We start from the raw sequence: 19,851 nt of genomic DNA on the forward strand, positions 1-19,851 counted from the left end.
TTTTCAGCACTAAAAAGAAAGGAGCTATCAACCGATGAAAAGACATGGAGGAAACATACATGTGTATTACTAAGTGAAAGAAGCTGATCTGAAAAGGCTACATACTGCATAATTCTAACTATATGACATTATGGAAAAGGTAAAGCTAGAGGGACAATAAAAACATCAATATTCCCAGAGGTTGAGGGAGGAAAGGATGACTAGGTGTAACATAGATTTTTTGGGTAGGGAAACAATCCTGCATGATACTATAATGGAGTATACATGACATTAGAATATAGAACATCAAGAGTAAATTCTAATGTAAACAATGGACTTTTGGTTGTAATGATGTGTCAGTGTAGGTTTATCCTTGGTAAAAAATGTACCACTCTAGAAGGAATTTGATAGTAGGGGAGGCTATGAAGGAGTTGGGGCAGGGAGAATTTAGAAAATCTCTTTCCATTCTACTCAAATTTGCTGTGAATCTAAAATTCCTCTAAAAAGTAAGTTTTATATCAAAAGTCCTGCAATAAATAGCAGTCTTATGAAATGGAGGGTTTTTTTTTTTTAATAAGAGAAAAGGTTTATTTCTATGCACATAGGTGCCAACCAAAAAAGTAACATGTTTCATTGTGAAAGTTAAAGGCTTATAAACCAGACCTAACAGCAGAAATGAAGGAGGGGATAATTGACTTCTATGATAAGAACAGACAGGGTTCTTTAGAAAACAATGAGATACAAGAGACTGTATGATAATGTTTGTCTGTACAAGGATGAGTGATTTTTGCATCTTCTTCAGGATCATGAAATACCCTGCAGAAGAGATTTATGGTAGGGTTACTCTATGTCTCTCTCCTGGGACTAGACTCTACCCTGAAGAGGTAATTGATAGTCATGGTCATTTCTCAGAAGTTTCTGCTTTTACTCAGGTGAGGGGAGCTCTAAGAAGGCTTTCTTGTACATCTGTTGAATCTCAAGTATGAAACATTCTATTAAGATCATGCTGTATGATCTCTCTCAAGTATTATAGGTAAGTTTTATTCAAAATCACTGTTACAAATACTTAAAATAGCCATAGAATATTACATTTAAATATTTTACTGTGAAGCTCAATCTATTAAATGGAGTTCACCGTAAATGGTCCAATAGGCAGGGTTTTTAACTCTTAGTATAATGAAGATAAAGCAAGGGCTTCCATTTGTATACCTTGACAACTCAGCCCATCACTGGTTCTTCGAAAGCCAATTCCACAGTGGACTACACAGCGATAGGATCCAATGGTATTATCACAGTCCTGACCAGCATGGCAGGTGTATCCACCCAAAGCACACTCATCAATATCTGCAACAAAGATTCATTTAACAAAGGGGGGGTGGGAAAAAAACCAATTTAAGAACTTGCTGTGAAATAAGAATAAGGAAGGCAATGCGTGACACTTGAAATACACAAGAGCAAGAATGTTGAATTTTGGGGTAGGTCCCTTCAGATGGGTTGAAGATCTGACAAGCTCCTAGCAGGACAGTGTATCTTCAAAGACCAGGCCATCCATCAGACCACTTATAAGTTAGGTGACTGAAAAAAGGTACTTCTTTCTAACATCTGAGTTCTCATTTGTAAAATGAGGATAATAATATCTGTCTCTCAGTACTGCTTTAAAAATTAAAGGAAATAATGTATACAAAGTGCCCAATCCATATGAACATTCCCATAGAAGTGCTTCCTATGCCCACTTTTGTCCCTACTCCCTCTCTCTTTTGTATTTAGACGGAGGCCTCCTTGGGCATAGAGGGAGAAATCCTTTCTTCTTTTCATTTTTTTATTTATAAGTTAGGCTCCTATACAATTTCTAACTTTGAAGCGTACCTAGAATCTGATAGAAATGTGTGATTTCTTTTTTTAATGTTCCTAAAGTCCTACCAGGATTGTGCAGTTCACTTAAATTCTTTATAACCTTATTTTTCCTTGGTGTTATCCCTGTAAAATGCATATGGTAATAGGCCTGCCTGCCTCTCATCATTGTACTGGGGGGATTGAGTGAATCATTAGAGGCATCCCTGCCCACAGAGTGCCCCATAAGAAGGCAGTGTGTGAGCAGTCTTCTCTCTGCCCTACTTTTTCAACTTCATGAAGGCAGAGGCAGAAACAGTAGTAAAGGAGAGCCTTGGTCTTCCATGCTTTTCCTTGGTCAGAGATTGCCATGCCCATTGCTTAAATGTGTGGATTAGATTTAGCCGTGTGACTACCTTGACAAGTTCTTCCATCGGCAGCTATGGTGAGGCCTTTGGGGCAGGAGCAGTAATAGGTTCCCATGGCATTGTGACAGAAATGAGAGCAGGGATTCCCTGCGGCACACTCATCTTCATCTGGAAGAAGAAACAAGACCCAGTCAGTATGGAGAAGCCCTACTTTCAAGGGGTTATTCAAGTGGGTGAAAAGAGTTGCCTGCAGAGACCAGTGAATGGATCCAACGTAACAGAAGATGCTCCGCGGGCCACAGAAGAGAAACACAGAATGAAGTTACTTTTGAGGTCTCGCGTCATCTCTGACAGTGGTTGGATTAATTTTAAAACAACAATGATGAAAGCTAAGACATAATGACCATTTACTGTGATTGAAATGCTTTTTATTATACCTATGTTATCTCAACATTCCTAGGATTCCTATTCTTATGTGCATGCTAAAACTGAGGAACAAAGAGGTTAGCTAAATTGCTGAAGGTCACATAGGTCATTATCGGCAGAGCTGGGATTTGAACCTGGACAATACGGTTTCTAAAGATGGCCTTTTTATCACTGTATGATGTTTCATTGCCTAGCAGCAAAAAGCAAGGCACTGTGTATGCCAGTTTGAGCTCCTCTAGCCAATTATTGGGCTTCCTGGTGGCTCAGAGGTTAAAGTGTCTGCCTGCAATGCGGGAGACCTGGGTTCGATTCCTGGGTCGGGAAGATCCCCTGGAGAAGGAAATGGCAATCCACTGCAGTATTCTTGCCTGGAGAATCCCATTTATTTAGCTGTTTACTTATCTGTGACTCCTGCACCGGCACATGGATGGCACAAGGCAGGTTTAGTCATCAGTCCCCCACCCACAATCCAGCCCTATGCTACAACGGGGCACTTCTAGGGTTAGGTGGCTTAGAGATGAATTACTGCTGTTTCACATGCGTGGCAGTCAGGTGGTCAGACACAGTCCAGTGTTTGGTTTCTGAGTCCAGTCTACCCCTGCACTTGGTCATGATCCCTGACATACTTGACTGGGAAACTAGCTGAAACGCACGACTCTGTATCTGTCTTAAATCCAAATCTAGCTCTGCCATCTGATAGCTGAGTGAACTGAGGCACTCAGCTTTTTCACGCCTCAATTTCCTCACCTGTAAAATGAGACAGAGGACTATAGGACTAATAAATAGCTAGCAAAATGACAGTAAATGTCCATTAATGATAGCATGAACAGATTATGAGAAACAAAAATGCATCATTTATTCTTGTACTTACCAGCACAAAAGGGTCCGACCGAGTCTAAGGCAAACCCAGAGGGACACTGATTACTGCGTTCTCCTACCGTAAAGACAAAAGCAAAATTAACTGACTTGTTAGAACTTTAGCACCTTATTTCTTTCCAGAACCATCCTCCCTGGGGAGATACGCCAAAAGTGGAACACATGAGACAGCAAATGCAAAAGGTGAAAACAAGCAGAATGGAAAAACTTTCCTGTTTCTCAACCAAGAACTAAATGAATCATAGTAGAGACCGTTGGCAAGCAGCCAATGGAAGCAGATTTTCTGCTTAAGTAATTTACATGAATCAAAAGAAAATTAATTATTCTTTGATAACAAAAAAGGATACGAATCAATGTGACTGCCAGGCATAACCACAGGCAAAATCCTATTCTTCCAGCCATTTACTTTCTGTTCCCGAAGTTGGAATGGTATTTTGAAAACCCTTAAAATAATTTATGCCAGTAAAAAACAAACTCTAATGAAGAAAACCTCTCCTTTTGTCAATCTCCATTTGCACAGTGAAGCATCTGGGGCAAAGTTCCTCTGTGTATAACCAAGTGTTCTCCTTTCCATATAGTCAAATCAAGAAGAAACAGGCATATCATTATGGGGTAGATGTTAGATTAGCATTAGATGGGATAGATGTTAGATTAGTATTAGAAGAAAACATATTAACAAGAATAGGTAGGTTAGGGAATCTCTTTTCTTATAATGTAACTCTGTTTTGATGGATGTAAGTTATTTTACCAATATATTATAAACATTAATGAGATGCAAAACTTAAACTTATTTTCAAGTTAGCAAAGTAATATAAACACACACACACACCTTAAAAAGACAATCATTGACATAATATATTTCTCTTAAGGGGAATTTTATTTAATTCATGTAATACACTGAGTTTATATTCAATCTCTCAGAAATTACCTTAGATTTTCCTTCAATTCCAAATACATGAGATGGTTTACTTTTATTGCTTTAGGTGTTCTTCATAGAGTGAAGCTGGGTATTTATTTTTCATATTCATTCTACTTTGGAGAGTCTCTGATTACAAAATTATTTGAGGCCTGCTGAGACCATGACACTGTTCAAAACTCTCATACATTTATATTTGTGGGGGATGGAAGAAATACTACTCCAGTGAATATAGTTCCTTGACTAGAAAGCTAAAGCCTTACTTGCTATTTCTAGGTAATCAAACTGTTTAAAACCTTGAAGAGAAGCAGAGGTTGGTGGTCCATTTCCTCTCCAAGTGTAAAATTGACCCCGAGGGCATCCAAGCCTTCCTGCCTCGGCAAGGGAATGGGGGCAGGGTAGATGGGATAGAAACGTTTGCTAAATGATGGCTGACTGTCACAGACTACTGTGAGCTTCATGTGCTGTATTACATTTAAATCTCAGGACTCCCCACCTCCCATCATAACCAATTTTTAGGTGAAGAATTTGAGACTGAGGTCATGTGAGTAACCTAAAGTCAAAGGTAATAAAATTATAATCTGGAACAAGGATGTAGATGCAAGTCCATGTGACTTGCAACCACTGAACTCAAGAATACAATTCAGATGACCCAATCTCATTTCTTTTTATGGCAGAGTAATATTCCATTATGTATATGTACTACATCTTCTTTATCCACTCATCTGTGAGGGGACATTTAGGTTGCTTCCAAAGTCCTGGCTATTGTAAATAGTGCTATGATGAATACTGGGTGCAGGTGTCTTTTTGAATTATGGTTTTCTCAGGACAAATGCTCAGTAGTGGGATGCTGGGTCATATGGTAGTTCTATTTTTAGTTTTTTAAGGAACCTTCATACTGTTCTGCATAGTGACTGTATCAATCTACATTCCCACAAAAAGTGTAAGATAGTTCTCTTTTTCTCCATATCCTCTCCAGCAATTTTTATTTATAGATTTTCTGATGATGGCCATTCTGACCTGTGTGAGGTGGTGATACTTCATTGCAGTTTTGATCTGTATTTCTCTAATAATTAGTAATTTTGATCATCTTTTCACGTGTCTCTTGGCCATCTGTATGTCGTCTTTAGAGAAATGTCTGTCACATAGAGTGAATTAAGACAAAAATACTGATATTAATACATGTATATGGAGTCTAGAAAAATGGTACAGATGAGCCTATTTGCAGGGCAGGATTAGAGGCACAGATGTAGGGGATGGATGTGTGGACATGGCAGGGGGAGAGGTCGGTGGGATGAACTGGAGAGTGGCGCTGACATATGTGCGCTGCCGTGTGTAAAGAGACGGGGAGCTGACTGTATGGTGCAAGGAGCTCAGCTCAGTGTTCTGTGATGACCGAGAGGTCGGGGGCGGGAAGGGGGGGTACACATATACAGGCAGCCGATTCACTTCCCTCTGCGGCAGAGACTAACACGATGTGGTAAAGCAACTATACCCCAACAGAAAGTTTTAAAAGGAATACAATTCAGGTGGTTGTAATTCATGCTTCATTTTTATTCACTCATTTACATATGCCGTAATGTAGCCAGTATGTTGTGTACAGCATTGTGTTGGGGCCACAGTTGTGGAAAAATGTGTCACATAAGTGTAAGTTATTATCTGATAGAAGCTTTAGAGTTTTGGTTCTAAACAGGGAGATAGCTTCCATGAGGCGGCATCTGGGAAGTTTGCTGGGAGAGACTTTGGTTGTCCTGATGATGACAAGATTTAATAGGAAGCCTATTTCGTGAGTGGGGTGGACCCCAGGGCAGGTTTTAAATATTGCAATGTGTGGGATAAGGATGCAAGATGAAGATGTGTCCCTTTCCCCAAAAGATTTCTGTAGAATCCAGAAAGCTGTTTGTAATTATCTATGGCTAGAACTCATCTTCCAATTATTAAACATTTTTTGTGTGATTAAAACATACAATGAACTTTCCAGGAATGCAACTGTCATGTAAATGGATGGTTCATTGTACATTGTTTTAGTTGGAATGTTACCAAGAATCACTCAATGTTTCTTTTTTGTTGTTTTTAAACATCATACTTGGGCTCTAAATATTGGTTCAGCCATATAAACACTTCTATCTATAATATCCAAAGATTTTCATATCAAAGTACATAAAATACACATTTTACTTTTATTCTTTCTCTTGTAGTTAAAGAACGTGACTTTGAATTATATCATGATTTTCTTTTTTGACACAGTAGGAAGGCAATACAAAATGTTTGTGCTATGGTAATATATAATTGTAAAAACATTGACAAGTATAAAATTCTCTGTACCCTTTTCACTTGAGACAAGCTACTGCCAAGATTTTGATGCTGTTCCTTGCAGTCACTTCTATCAGTGTGCTATCATATTAGTATACTATCAGAATATGCTTCAAAAAATTAAGTTAGGATCTTTTTAGGCTAATAACTGCCAAACTTTACTGATACTATAATCTATTGGAGGGTTTATTAAAAATATAGATCCTTTGGTTCTATCCCAGTCAGAATGGCAAAGGAAGAAGCCTGGGAAATCTGTGTTTTCAAGCAGTATGAAGGTTTCTTTACAGTCACTATGATGTGGGCAACCTAGGTTTGGATCATATAGTAAAGGCTAGATACAGCAGAATCATTCAGGTGGCTGTTTTAAATATACAGACTCCAAGGTCCTGCCTTAGACTAGCTAAACCAAAACCTTTGTGTCTAGAAATGTGAACTATCATCAAGCTCTGTACAAGTCTAACTACATTGTAACCATAGTTCTAGTTTAGACCCAACAAAGAGAGAGAACATGCTGGTTAAGCAACTCAGAATGCAGGCTTGCCCCCTGGTGGTCACTTAAAAAGAAACTGCAGGTGCACAATTCTCACAACAGTCAGGAACAATAACAACCAACGGGCAACTATATTCTGTAGTTCGTAGAATCATAGTATCCAAGAATAGTAAGAGGTTTTAATGTCTCACAGTGTTTCCTTCTACCGTGGGACTCAAATCCCTCAACAGATAGAAACCATAAAGACCATCAAGCAGTTTCAAGTTTAGAGGACTTAACACGATTGGGTAGAAAGTACATATGACTTTGCAAAAATCATTTTAATTCCTCTAGTCCCAGATAATATGAATTCATTTTAACCAAAATCTTGTGCTAAAGTTTTTTAAAAAAATTGTATGGAGGACTGGAAAAAGTAGAAGTGGAGATTAAATTTGAAAAGTAGATATTACTGGGGAAAAGAAAATATAACTCTTTGTTCCAGTGGCTCTTTTCTCTTGTCCAAGTTAAAGTAACATGCATGACAATAGTAAAATAAGGTGGTGGTGACTGACGTGGGTGGAGAAGGTGTGGGGCTATGAGGCTTCATGAATCTGAGATTAGTTTAAAAAAATGTGCATATATTCTTACATTACTATGACCTCAAATTTGATGAAGCCGTTCTGATGCTGAAGATGAAAACAGTTACATGCACAACTGATGAGAGCAAGGGTAAATGGTGAAAATGAATTTGTGGTGTATGTGCTGAGCATGATAAACAAAATGATGCTGGCTAAATCTACTTGGATTTATTTTGGGAAAGCCTGCACAAAGCAAAACACACACTCACCAGACCACTCCGAATCATTTTAGGTACACTCATGGGAGCCTAAGGTCAGTATCAAAGTCATCCAAACAGTGTCTGTAACATAACCACATGCAAGGATCTCCACGCATCAAAACCCCACGGGATATGGAATGCTAATTGTCATGGTGCCTCTTACAACTGAAAAATGGTACTCATGAACCTATATGCAGGGCAGGAATAGAAGGCAGATATAGAAGACAGACTTGTGAACACAACGGGGGAAGGTGGGGGGGGGGACAAATTGAGAGAGTAGCACTGAACCATATGCATGACTATACGTAGAGGAGAGAGCTAATGGGAAGTGGCTGTGTAAACAGGGAGCTCAGCCCCGTGCTCCCTGACGACCGGGAGGGGTGGGACGGAGGGGCCACGTGTACACTTACGGCTGATGGACACTGCTGTACAGCAGAAAGCAACACAGCAAGGTAAAGCAATTATACCCCAAAATAAATTTAAAATAAATGTTTAAACAAAAATGAAGAAGGATATCTCAGAATATAGATACATCAAAACCCACCAGCATAGGGGTACTACTAAGATCAAGAGGAAGTAGTTCGAAAGCTCTAATTTCCAAGAAAAATAAATGACAGCTGGAATTCTGGTGATTACTCCCCAGTTTTTAAAAGTTGCTTTTAAAATACAGAAACTTTTTTTTTTTTTGACTAGGCTTAGATACACCTTTACATGTTTCAGGAATTTTAAAACTTGTAAGATTCAAAACAAGAACAAATGGGCTTTATTATCCAAAGAAAAATCATTGACACAGGATATCTTTTAAAACTGCTCTGTGTATATAGGTTTGAACAGTAACAACTCCAATATGCTATTAATATATGAAGATGCATATTAGCGAACCAAATGTACTAGAATGCTAATTGGATTGGACTTACCATAGGACTTTACTTATAAAACATAGACAACACACATGAAAAACATGTTACGTTCAGTCTGTACCTTGACATCCTTATTTTGAATGGCATCAGTGCAATTCTTTTACCCATTTAGAAAGGACTACATAGCATGGAGAGCTGGATTTTCCCTTAACCAAATTACCTTTGGAAATTGAAGCATGGATTTTAAAACCCAGTGTCTCTTCTAACTGGTTGTAGTCAGATTCCACAGAGGATGCATGAAGTGTTTCTACCAAGAAAGGCATTCTTCCCTGTGCCTCATCATAGAAGACAGTGTGGTTCCATGTGTAAGGGACGCTGATGCCATCAATGGTGAACAGCCGGGTTGAGTAAGCATATAGCTGCCCAGGACCTGTTTGAATGTAGTCCTCAGTGTAATCCTAAGAAGGACAATACGGATTTGAGGATCAGCATGGCTCATTTTTTTTTTTTTTTTCTTCTTGAGGGTACTACGATATGTAGAATGAACTAAAAATAAAAATGGTGTAGGGTCTAAAATATACAGTTCTAAATAAAAATTGTATAGCAGTGCTCAAACTTAAAGTTTGAACCTACCTACCATTGTAACTACCTTAGTTTCATAATTTTAGTGTCATAAATGAGAGTTTAATAAGGGACTCAGAATTGTCGGTCAAAAGTAAGGTAAAATGTGAAAGGGCGATTGCTATCATTCTTTAATTTCTGGAGTACTTTTGTGGATGGTCTATAAAATCTTTTATGTAAGACTTACTATTCTCTTTGTCTATAGAAAGTTAAATGGCTTAAATCAACATAGCTCTGATCTTAGTCCTGATAAGCATGGTCATAAAACTACTAAAAGCTTATAAAGACTCTTCAAAGATTTTTAGACAAAGACCACATAGCCATTTCTACCCTTAGTGGTTTAGAGATTTAATCTCCAAAGTGAACAAGGGGAACTATACAAGTTTTCTGTGCTTCTTTAACGATCTTTGACTCTTCCTCTGAGCATTACTCCAGTAACCAGTGAGGGCAGGTTGCCCTAATATTTTACCTTCACAGTGACTTCCGCAGGTGACTGTAGCTGCAGGACGTAGCCACTCACAATGATATCTACCAGTAAAGCACCATCAGAGTCCAAGCCCCGGGCAGCATGAGTCAGCCGCAAGACTTCTCCTAGGAATTACAGTTGATTCGTTTCAACAGCATATATACTGTGTGTGTGTGTGAGACACTTCCCAGTGGTAAAAAAATCCACCTGCCAATGCAGGTTTGATCCCTGGGTCAGGAAGATTCCCTGGAGAAGGAAATGACAACCCACTCCAGTATTCTTGCCTGGAAAACTTCATGGACAGAGGAACCTGGCGGGCTACAGTCCATGGGAGTCACAAAGAGTCAGATATGACTGAGAATGCACACATGCATATATATGTGTGTGTGTATTTATAAAAACATGGTTTGTATAAGCACAATGCAGATTTATTTTTTATACCAGTTCAGCTATGTTATTGTACTTCACACTTGATTAAATACAAATCATAAGAGAATTAAAATAGCACTTAGTTCCCAAATTAAAGACTTAGATTTACTGAATTAAAGTGATTTTAAAATTCCTTTTTTTACTTTTTTTTTTACAAAAATTTTCACCTGATTACACCTATAATTAGGTGAAGGGATCCACACTTTGAATTGACAAGCAATAGCAAGGCAGTTCTACAGAAATGGACTGATCGCCTGTGAGAAGGGGACAGACAGCGACAGCGTGAACAGGAAGACTGGCAACAGCTACAAGTCTGGCTCCAGCGCTTTGTTCTTTCTGATGCTTTTAGAAACAGCAAAGGGACATCTTAGGAAGTGGATTGCCATACAAAGACCCATATGTCCCGTGGGCTGATTAAAGCTATGGTTTTCCTTAACCCTGCTACCTTAAAGATCACTGCTGCAAAGGCAGACCACCTTCGAAGATACTTCATAGGAAGGTCTTTAAAAAGTCATCTGCCCTTGGAAAAGACCATGAATTGCTAATCCATATGCATTAAAGCTAAGGATAAAGTGAAAAGTCTTTAGATTTGCTTGCTTATGTTTCCAATTTTTTGATTAAAGAATCCCTATCAGATATCATAACTGAATCTCCAGTTCAAAGACAAAAACCTTTAATTAATAGCTATGACTCAGCTTCCTGCTCTGCTTGGCCTTCAAAACCCTCTCTAAGGAATTAAAGAGAACAGATACAGGAAAGATGAAGGAAAAAAGAACTTTTAGGCCATAAAAATCACTATACTATCTGAAAACATATGGCCTCTTATAGAGCCATGTCAGTAAAAGTTTATAGGAAAATATAAAGTTGCTTTTATGTCATTTATGATAAGATGGCAACAAAACCTTGAAATTATCCTCTGTGGGAACATATATTTTTCTAAACTGCCAACTTTTACAGTGATCATATTTTTGAATAGCAATAGGATATTAAGTTCAGTTGATACGAACCAGTTGCAAATTCCACTTGGGTTTCTCTCTTGAAAACTGCATTGGTGAGGGTAAAGCCATTGACTGCTTCTCCTATTTCTTTTGCTGTTGTCCAATAAATGGGATTTAGAATAGAAACTATCTTTCTCATTGCTGGACCTAGAGAAAAAAGGGGTAAATAAGATGTCAAAGCAAAATATTTACAGCCCATTGTTGTTATTCAAGTATATTTAGGATTCATCCCTTTGAATAACTTGCTGTGAATAACAAGAAAAATATCAGCATCTAAAAATATCAGTTTTTAAAAAGATTTTACCATTGGGATAAAACTAAGGACTATTACACTGCTCATTTAGTAGTAGCATCCCTAGAAATTTTAAGTGGAAATAACATATGAAGAAGAAGAATGTATGTTTTTAGAAAGAGGCTTATTGACAACTTTTATCAGCAAAGAGACTTACCCAGACTGCGAGGTACATTGGTAATTTTGGCATGTATTATTCTAGTATCAGAGTTTGGGCTATCTGTGACCGTGGCGTTAAGGAAAGCAATTCCAAATTCAACATCATTAATGCTTCCAATAACACTTCCTCTGGCTCGTTGGGGCCCACCTATTGCGGGAAGAAAAAACATTCTTGGAAAGGAAACAATTTCATCAACATTACATTGGAGAAAAGAAAGCCAGTATTCAAAGATGCTCCAGATCTTCTCCCAAACATTTAAAATATCATATGACATCTGAATTTCAGAGTGAAATAAATAAGCTTTCAAAACATTCTACTCCCATGTAACACTCATCATCCTGCATAAATCTAGGATCCTTCCAATCTATGTACATCATAGTATTATTTCACAATCCAAAGAATACATTCAGCACCCAGTCCCAAAGCCAAAATAAAGTATGTGTTTGGTGACGGTGATGAAATGTTGATAATAATGAGGGTTTATTGAGCATGTCATGTACTACAAGAAGCACATAACATGTGTTAACTCACTCTAGCAAAAATTCTATAAGGTAAGTTTAAATAGCCACAGTTTAAATAAATAGCCAGAATTTGCAGACTAGGAAAATAAAGTTGAGAGCATTCAAGTGGTTGTCCCATGATTACTTAATTAGGAAGCAGCAGAATGAGGCTATAAATAGAGATCTGCTTGTCATCAAAACCCATATTCTTTATTTAATTTATTTATCGGGGTACAGTTGCTTTACAATGTGTTGGTGTGTCTGCTCTTCAGCAAAGGGAATCAGTTACATGTATACATATAGCTCCTCCCTCCCACCCCATGCCACCCTTCTAAGTCATCACAGAGCGCCGAGGTGAGCTCCCTGTGTGTCAGAAAGAGAAAAACAAGTTATCATCCATTAATGCGTAAATGGTTCAGAAAACCCATATTCTTTTATCCATTACCTCCTTCATGAGAACCCAGAAGGAAGGAGGTATCACCAGTGAAACAGCTCCAAAGCCTTGTGACAGGTCACTACCAACATAAATGTGAAACGTTTAAGGGTTATTGTACAGTCTTGGGTTTCAGATCAGTGGCTTACCAAGCTCTTCATATTATATATATATACTGGAATATGTTTACCTTGAGAAAAATTTGAGAACAATGTTGTACTTTTAAAATTGCTGCAAAATTTATACCAAGACATTTATGCTGAGCAAGAATCATACAATCTTTTAAAAGTAGCTTTACGGTAATTTTATGCCTTCTTTCCGTTGTTCAACAAAAATATTGGTTACTAACACAGAATCAGTGGCTAAGGAGTCCATGCTTTGACAAGAGAGGGAAATACACTGAGAAGAAACTAATAGTTGTTTTTTTTGCCTGTTTCCAGGTTTTTAAAAAAAATTTATTCATTTTTAACTGAAGGATAATTGCTTTACAGAATTTTGTTGTTCTCTGTCAAACATCAAATTAATTTTATCAAAGTATAGTTGATTTACAATGTTATATGTCTCTGCATCCATTCAGAAATATTTAGCAAAGTGAATATTGCCAGGTTTTAAATAGCTTTTTTTAAAAAATTGAAATATAAGGAAAGGACTTTATGAATGACAGCTGAATGGATAAGATTAAAAAAAATCAGAATAATCCCATGGAAATGCAAATTATATTCTTGGTATCTGGGTTCAGAGCAGCTAATAACTAAAAATATTCATCATTTGATTCCTTTTACTGAGAAGGAAATGGCAACCCACTCCAGTATTCTTGCCTGGAGAATCCCATGGACAAAGGAGCCTGGCGGGCTACAGTCCATGGGGTCGGAAAGAGTCAGACATGACTGAGCGACTGAATACACACACACCTGAGTATAGTTTAAAGCAATCATAAGGTGTTTCAGATGTTGTTGTCATATATTATACACTGAGGCTTCTCTGATGGCTCACTGGTAAAGAATCGCCTGCCAATGCAGGAGATGGGGGTTTGATCCCAGGTTGGGAAGATCCCCTGAAGAAGGACATGGCAACCCACCCCAGTATTCTTGCCTGGAGAATCCCACAGACAGAGGCGCCTGGCAGGCTACAGTCCTTAGGATTGTGAAAGAGTCGGGCATGACTTAGCAACTAAACAACAAATTATATACTGGGGAGAAATACAGTTGTATTCAATCTGAGAAAAGTCAATAAGCGTTTCATCATTTTATTTTGCATTATTTTACTAGTGAGAGAAACAGTTTTTTTCACATTGATTCACCCTTCATGTTCTTGATTATATTCATCTGTTACTCAAGTATTGAAGATACAATGGTAAGAAAGATAAAAAAGACATGAAGCTTGCTTTCATAGCACTTATATCTAAATAGGGGAGATAATTAAATTAGAATTCTCTACAAATAGATGTGAAATGCACTAATGTGTAAGATATCTACTACTCAGGGAAATCTGAGAAAGAGGTAAAAAATAGACTAGAGATGGAAATATTAGTTGCTTAGGTCTTAGCTAAGTCGAGGACTGAGCGTACACACAAGTCAAGGAAGGCAGAGAAAGGCTTTCTGGGCAGAAGATACAGCACATGTCACCCTTTCAGGAGATGGTGGCTTGTCACATCTGAGAAGCTAAGAGTAGAGAGTTTGGAGAGTGATGGGAACCACGCAACAAGATGATGCGGGAAAGTCCATAGTAGGACCTGGCTGGCTACTTTTGTTCTTGAGTCCTAAGCAGGGCCAGAGGAGGATAGTAGGATCACTAATTTCCTTAGACCTCCCATTTTGACCTTGATTCTCTAGTCCCACAGAGGAACTTGAATCCCAGTGTTCAACAGATGTCTCCTAGTTCTGTCTACCCAGTTGGGATCCTTCAAACTCTCTATCAGATCCTGTAATCCAAATTATTTGTCTATTTGGACTTCCTTCTGTCACTGGGTCCCTGATACCATGAGAGACTGAGCTACAAAATGTCTCACCTGAAATGAGACCCATCACTGTGTCTACATGTTAAGAGTCTCAACATCACTGGTGATCAGCGCCATGTTGAGAAGATGCATTAAGCAACTGAGTGAGGGATGCTTGCTCTTTCAGCGTGCTTACATCCTATACATCTGTTCATGTAACTCCTTTCTGTCACTCTTTCAAATAGGGCTTGCTGATTTTCAGGGATAATTAACTTCCAAAGCAGCCTTAAAGCTTCGGAATGTCCAATGGTGCCAATATTTCAACAGTGTGAAAATGTTCTTTTTGGTCTTCTGAAAGCCCTTAGGCAGTCCAGTTCTTTGAGATGAATACTCTTAATATTTTCCACCATTTCTTGGGACTCCAATAAACTCTGAGGTCCATGACTTCTAGAAGTCCAACTCTGTTCCTTCTGAATTTTTGTATCATGGTATCTTGCCATATTGCATGACTTGAATGATAGTAGCTGAACTCCCCCTAATCTTTTCCCTTAAACAGGATTTTCCCTATTTTACTGTCCGTACTCATGCTCTCTATATTTCCATCTGTGAAAGAACAGCCTCCAATTGTGTATTTCTATTAGCTATTCAGTTTCTGCCCCACCCTCATTTTTCTGCCTGGAATCTCAGCCTGGTTTTCCCACTCTTCCTTGTCCTTTTTACTCCTCAAGCCCAGGACTACTATTTACAGCTGGGGGAAGGCTATATCCTTTTATAAAAGGAGCCTAGAAGGGGGAAAGTAGAGACTAATATACAGCATGAGCTTTGGCGCAGAGCTACATCAATGAGGGGGAAAAAGTGCCCTTCTCCTAATTCTTCCATCAAGTTGTTGTCATTGTTTCGTCTCTATGGTGTGTCCAACTCATTTCAACCCCATAGACTGTAGCCCATGAGGCTCCTCTCTCCATGGGATCTTCTCAACCCAGGGATCAAACCTATGTTCCTGCTTGAGAGGTGAATTCTTTACCTCTGAGCCACCTGGGAAGCCCCTCTTTCACCCAGAGTTGGCACTATTTTGTACTTTGAGGGCTCAGAGTGACACCTATTCTTTTTAATTCACAGAAAGTCTGTAAATGTGGTCCTGCAAAAGTCTAATGTAATTGCTTACCTGGACATACTTGTATATTACATCTGGATACCTGAGTAGCATCGCCTGGGCAGGGGCGACCACTTTTAGATGGTACTGGATTGTTGCAGAGCCGTTTTCGTATCTTTTCACCTCCTCCACAAGAGGTGGAACACCAGCTCCAACTCTGCCAGTTTCCCCAACTTCCATCCACTGTGAACAAGAACAAGATGGTCAATATTAAACAAATGGGTAATAAAATCTACCCTCAGAGTGACTCTGCCTATACAACTTTCATTTCAAGACCTGATGTGATGGGGCTGCCACAAGTAAAAGGCTTTACTTGTTCTGCTGCCAGGGCTTGGGAAGCTCACCAGGACACATGTCCATGTTGCATCTCTGGATCTGGGAGTCGGGGCCTCCACAAGCTCTTCCTCCATTGGAGGGACGAGGGTTATCACATGTGCGGTACCGCCGCATCTGCCCCCCATTACATGTCCGGCTGCATATTCCCCAGCCACTCCAAGGACTCCAGTTACCATGAGCTACGACACAGAACCATTGGAGAAGTGGTAAACAATGACGTTCATCCAAAGAGTACAGAAAGACTATCCAGGAAGTGAAAAGAAACACACAGCGATAAACAGGCATCTTCCAAAGACAGGTGGTTTGACTGGAAGCTAGGTATACATTCCAGTGACTGTGCAATTCCATTTAACCTGCATAAACAAGGCTGAGCGCCAAAGCATTGATGCTTTTGACTTGTGGTGCTGGAGAAGACTTAGGCGAGACCCTTGGACTGCAAGATCAAACCAGTCAATCCTAAAGGAAATCAGCCCTGAATATTCACTAGAAGGACTGCTGCTGAAGCTCCAATACTTTGGTCACCTGATGCTAAGAGCTGACTCCCTGGAAAAGACCCTGATGCTGTGAAAGAGTGAAGGCAGAAGGAGAAAGGGGAGGGAGAGAGTAAGATGGTTATATAGCATCACTGACTCAATGGACATGAATCTGAGCAGAGGACAGAGGAGCCTGGCGTGCTGCAGTCCAAGAGGTCGCAGAGTCAGACATAACTCAGCAACTGAACGACAACAAAAAGCTTTCCAGGACCTGGAGGATAGGAATGAGAAAAGGTCTCTGAGGAGTCAAGCTATAACATTCAGGATGCAGTGAGCTGAAATGCCGCTAGGGTCCACACTTCTAGCTTGGGTGACTAAATTAAGGCAGAGAGGCACCTCCTTGCTTCCGTTAAGGAATCAACATCATCACCAGTTACTGTGGAAGGATGCCCTAGTCCTTGCACTCTGAAGCTGGTCCTAAAAAGGACATGGAATAGAATGCAGCCTCTGCCCATCTAAATCAGTGGGGTCTATGGTATTATATAGACCCAAAAGCAACCACGCAACATTTTGATATCGTAAACCAATGGTAGACAAATCAAGTAACAGATTGTTGTAATTTTAAGGACCTAAGGCCATAATGAAACTTTAAGAAGGTATAATGTTGACTCACTATTTCCAACACTCACTTGGACAAGAGTCACTATTACAAAAATCACTCTGGACATCACTCCCTTCGCATCTGTTGCCTCCATACTGAGGAGCAGGGTCAGAGCAGTCCCTTGTTCGCTGCCTGGCGCCGCCTCCACAGGATACAGAGCAGGCACTCCAGCTGGTCCAAGTGGCCCACTTGCCATCAACTGGGTTAAAGAAAAACACATGTGCTCTGTTACTACTTAGAAATGATCAAGTTAAACCCTGCGCATTGATAGGTTGAGTGATAATCTTACTGATACTGATTCTAAGTTTTTATTTTGTATTGGAGTATAGCCGATCAGCAATGTTGTCAGAGTTTCAGGTGGACTCCGCTTTGGATACGTATACATGTATCCATTCTCCCCCAGACTCCCCACCCATCCAGGCTGCCACATAACATTGAGCAGAGTTCCCTGTGCTATAGAGTAAGACTGTGTTGGTATCCACTTTAAATGTAGCAGTGTGTACATTTGACATTGATTCTTAATGACATACTCCCTAGATAAGACATAGAGGTTAAATTATTGAGGGTACAAACATTGTATTTATCTTACTTGGACAGTGTCTTTCATTGCAAACTTGCATCTGTGTTTCTGCTCCATCACAGTAGGATCCAGAAAATGATGGTGGTGGGTTATTGCACAGTCTTGTTCTTGTTTGGGTACCTTTTCCACAACTTACGCTGCATGTACCCCAAGGCTGCCAGGTACTCCATGCTCCATGAACTACAAACATCCCAAGACAGAGTTTTAAGTCACAGGACCACGTTTGTTATTAAAAAAAATTATTATACAAATAAATAACTTGTAATGAGTTAAATTAGCCCAGAATCTAAAATAACTGAAATTGAACCAAAGGAAACATAACAAATGATGTTCTTCCCTCCCCCCTCTGGTTAGATTTTCATGAGAATTAGTATCTATAGGAAAATTGAGAAGGCTACCTGATGCCAAAATAAATGCTTAAAATGATCCAAAGGGGCTCTTTTGTTAAAATTAAATGTAATCAAACTACTACACGTAAATAAAGTCTGAGCTTATAAGCCCTAACTAAGTATTTTCTGGGGAATGTGGAAGGAACCAGAAGCTAAGCTGTGTAACTAATCTTGATGCAGTTATGGCGAACACAATTGTCTCCATAATGATAACTTGGACCCCACACTGCAAGGCCACATCTTCAAACCTGATTCGGCTTCACATTTAAAAATGTACTTGGGACCTTTCAGCAGCATGATGATTTGCACAGTTGTAACTCTTTGAAAATTTTCCCCCATTACATAATGTTCATGAATTAAAAGTTCTAAATAACACTCACCTGCTTCCTAAACAACAGAAAAAACTGACCAGTAGTTTCCAAGAAATAAGATTAAGGCCTTCCTTTTAGTAACTAACATATTACACCATCTGACCACAAGCCTGAAACAACCTTATGTTTCCTTCCAGGTGTAGGGCTGAGAATAAACATGGTTTCTCTTATGGGTAAGTCAGTACAGGTCATGTTTTTGTCAAAAGGTATTTTCTAGATGTGGGGCTCAAAAAGTTTTTTGCCGCGGTCACCAGGTTTAACCAAGATAGGAACCATAGGGCTTTAAGGTCCTGTCTAAATACTCTCTTAACACAACCTGTAAGTTGAAAAACAAGGAATGGAATTATCATTTGGTTTCTTTGCTTAGAAAATATTTTAAAACACATCTTGAATTTCCTTCTAATTAACTGTTGTCTAATTGAACTGTCTACATATTCTTGTACTTTGTAGACACAAGAAACACAGTCACAAATTTATTTCAGCTGACAAGAATCTTCACTAAAAATTATTTGACAAAACATAAAAGGGAAAGAAAACCTTTCATTAAATGGCAAGTACTACTCAAGACTACTACTTTATTAATTAAGATCACTGATGTGCATAGTTATTACACATGGACTATGGCATTTCAAAATTCTGCTATTCCAACTGTTTTAATATGTTCTATTATCAAGGCTGTTGGTTAATGAAAGCATTTCTCTCTTATAAAAAGCCTTATGATACTTGCATTTTTTGGAGGATTACAACTGGGTGACATTTATTAATTTCTTTTTTTATTATTATTAATTTCTTATATTTGTAGATTCTATTATGCAGCTTCCCTGGTGACTCAGATGGTAAAGAATCTGCCTGCAGTGCAAGAGACCTGGGTTTGATCCCTATGTGGGGAAGATCCCCTGGAGATGGGAATGGCCACCCACTCCAGTGTTCATGCCTGAAGAATTCCATGGGTAGCGGAGCCTGGTGGGCTGTAGTTTCTATGACATATGGATAGAGGTTTTCAGCTGAAGATCCTTTTAATTTTTTAAGTCAATACAGAAAACCCTAACCAAAACTGAATTTCATGGCATGAAACGTAGAAGAATTGAAATGTTTCTTTTATGTGAATGGAATGATAGCAAGAATGACAATATAAACCAGAGAAGGTATAAAATTTCATGGTATCTAAAGTATACAAA

At 38.9% G+C, this 19,851-nt stretch overlaps 1 protein-coding gene and 2 long non-coding RNA genes across 3 annotated transcripts in view; 2 read left to right on the top strand and 1 right to left on the bottom strand.

Moving 5' to 3' along the window:
• Positions 1–19,851, bottom strand: part of HMCN1 (hemicentin 1) — a 514,767-nt gene that overhangs the window by 32,975 nt on the left and 461,941 nt on the right. The window contains exons 90-100 of the mRNA XM_070473938.1: positions 17,923–18,093; positions 17,362–17,532; positions 16,208–16,378; positions 15,876–16,046; positions 11,839–11,988; positions 11,399–11,536; positions 9,966–10,087; positions 9,096–9,333; positions 3,475–3,537; positions 2,226–2,345; positions 1,189–1,323 (exon numbers count right to left, since the gene is read on the bottom strand). Coding sequence (XP_070330039.1) covers positions 1,189–1,323; positions 2,226–2,345; positions 3,475–3,537; positions 9,096–9,333; positions 9,966–10,087; positions 11,399–11,536; positions 11,839–11,988; positions 15,876–16,046; positions 16,208–16,378; positions 17,362–17,532; positions 17,923–18,093 — 1,650 coding nt within the window. The remainder of the gene's footprint in view (positions 1–1,188; positions 1,324–2,225; positions 2,346–3,474; positions 3,538–9,095; positions 9,334–9,965; positions 10,088–11,398; positions 11,537–11,838; positions 11,989–15,875; positions 16,047–16,207; positions 16,379–17,361; positions 17,533–17,922; positions 18,094–19,851) is intronic.
• The window catches only part of LOC139037444 (uncharacterized), a 111,073-nt gene that overhangs the window by 30,489 nt on the left and 60,733 nt on the right, over positions 1–19,851 (top strand). The gene's annotated exons all lie outside the window — the stretch shown is intronic.
• Positions 329–19,292, top strand: LOC139037443 (uncharacterized). Its single transcript, XR_011490266.1, has 3 exons — positions 329–485; positions 912–1,012; positions 19,124–19,292. It is a non-coding gene; the product is annotated as an uncharacterized lncRNA (long non-coding RNA).

The sequence above is a fragment of the Odocoileus virginianus genome, chromosome 11 (genome assembly GCF_023699985.2).
Source record: "Odocoileus virginianus isolate 20LAN1187 ecotype Illinois chromosome 11, Ovbor_1.2, whole genome shotgun sequence".
NCBI classification, from domain to species: Eukaryota; Metazoa; Chordata; class Mammalia; order Artiodactyla; family Cervidae; genus Odocoileus; species Odocoileus virginianus.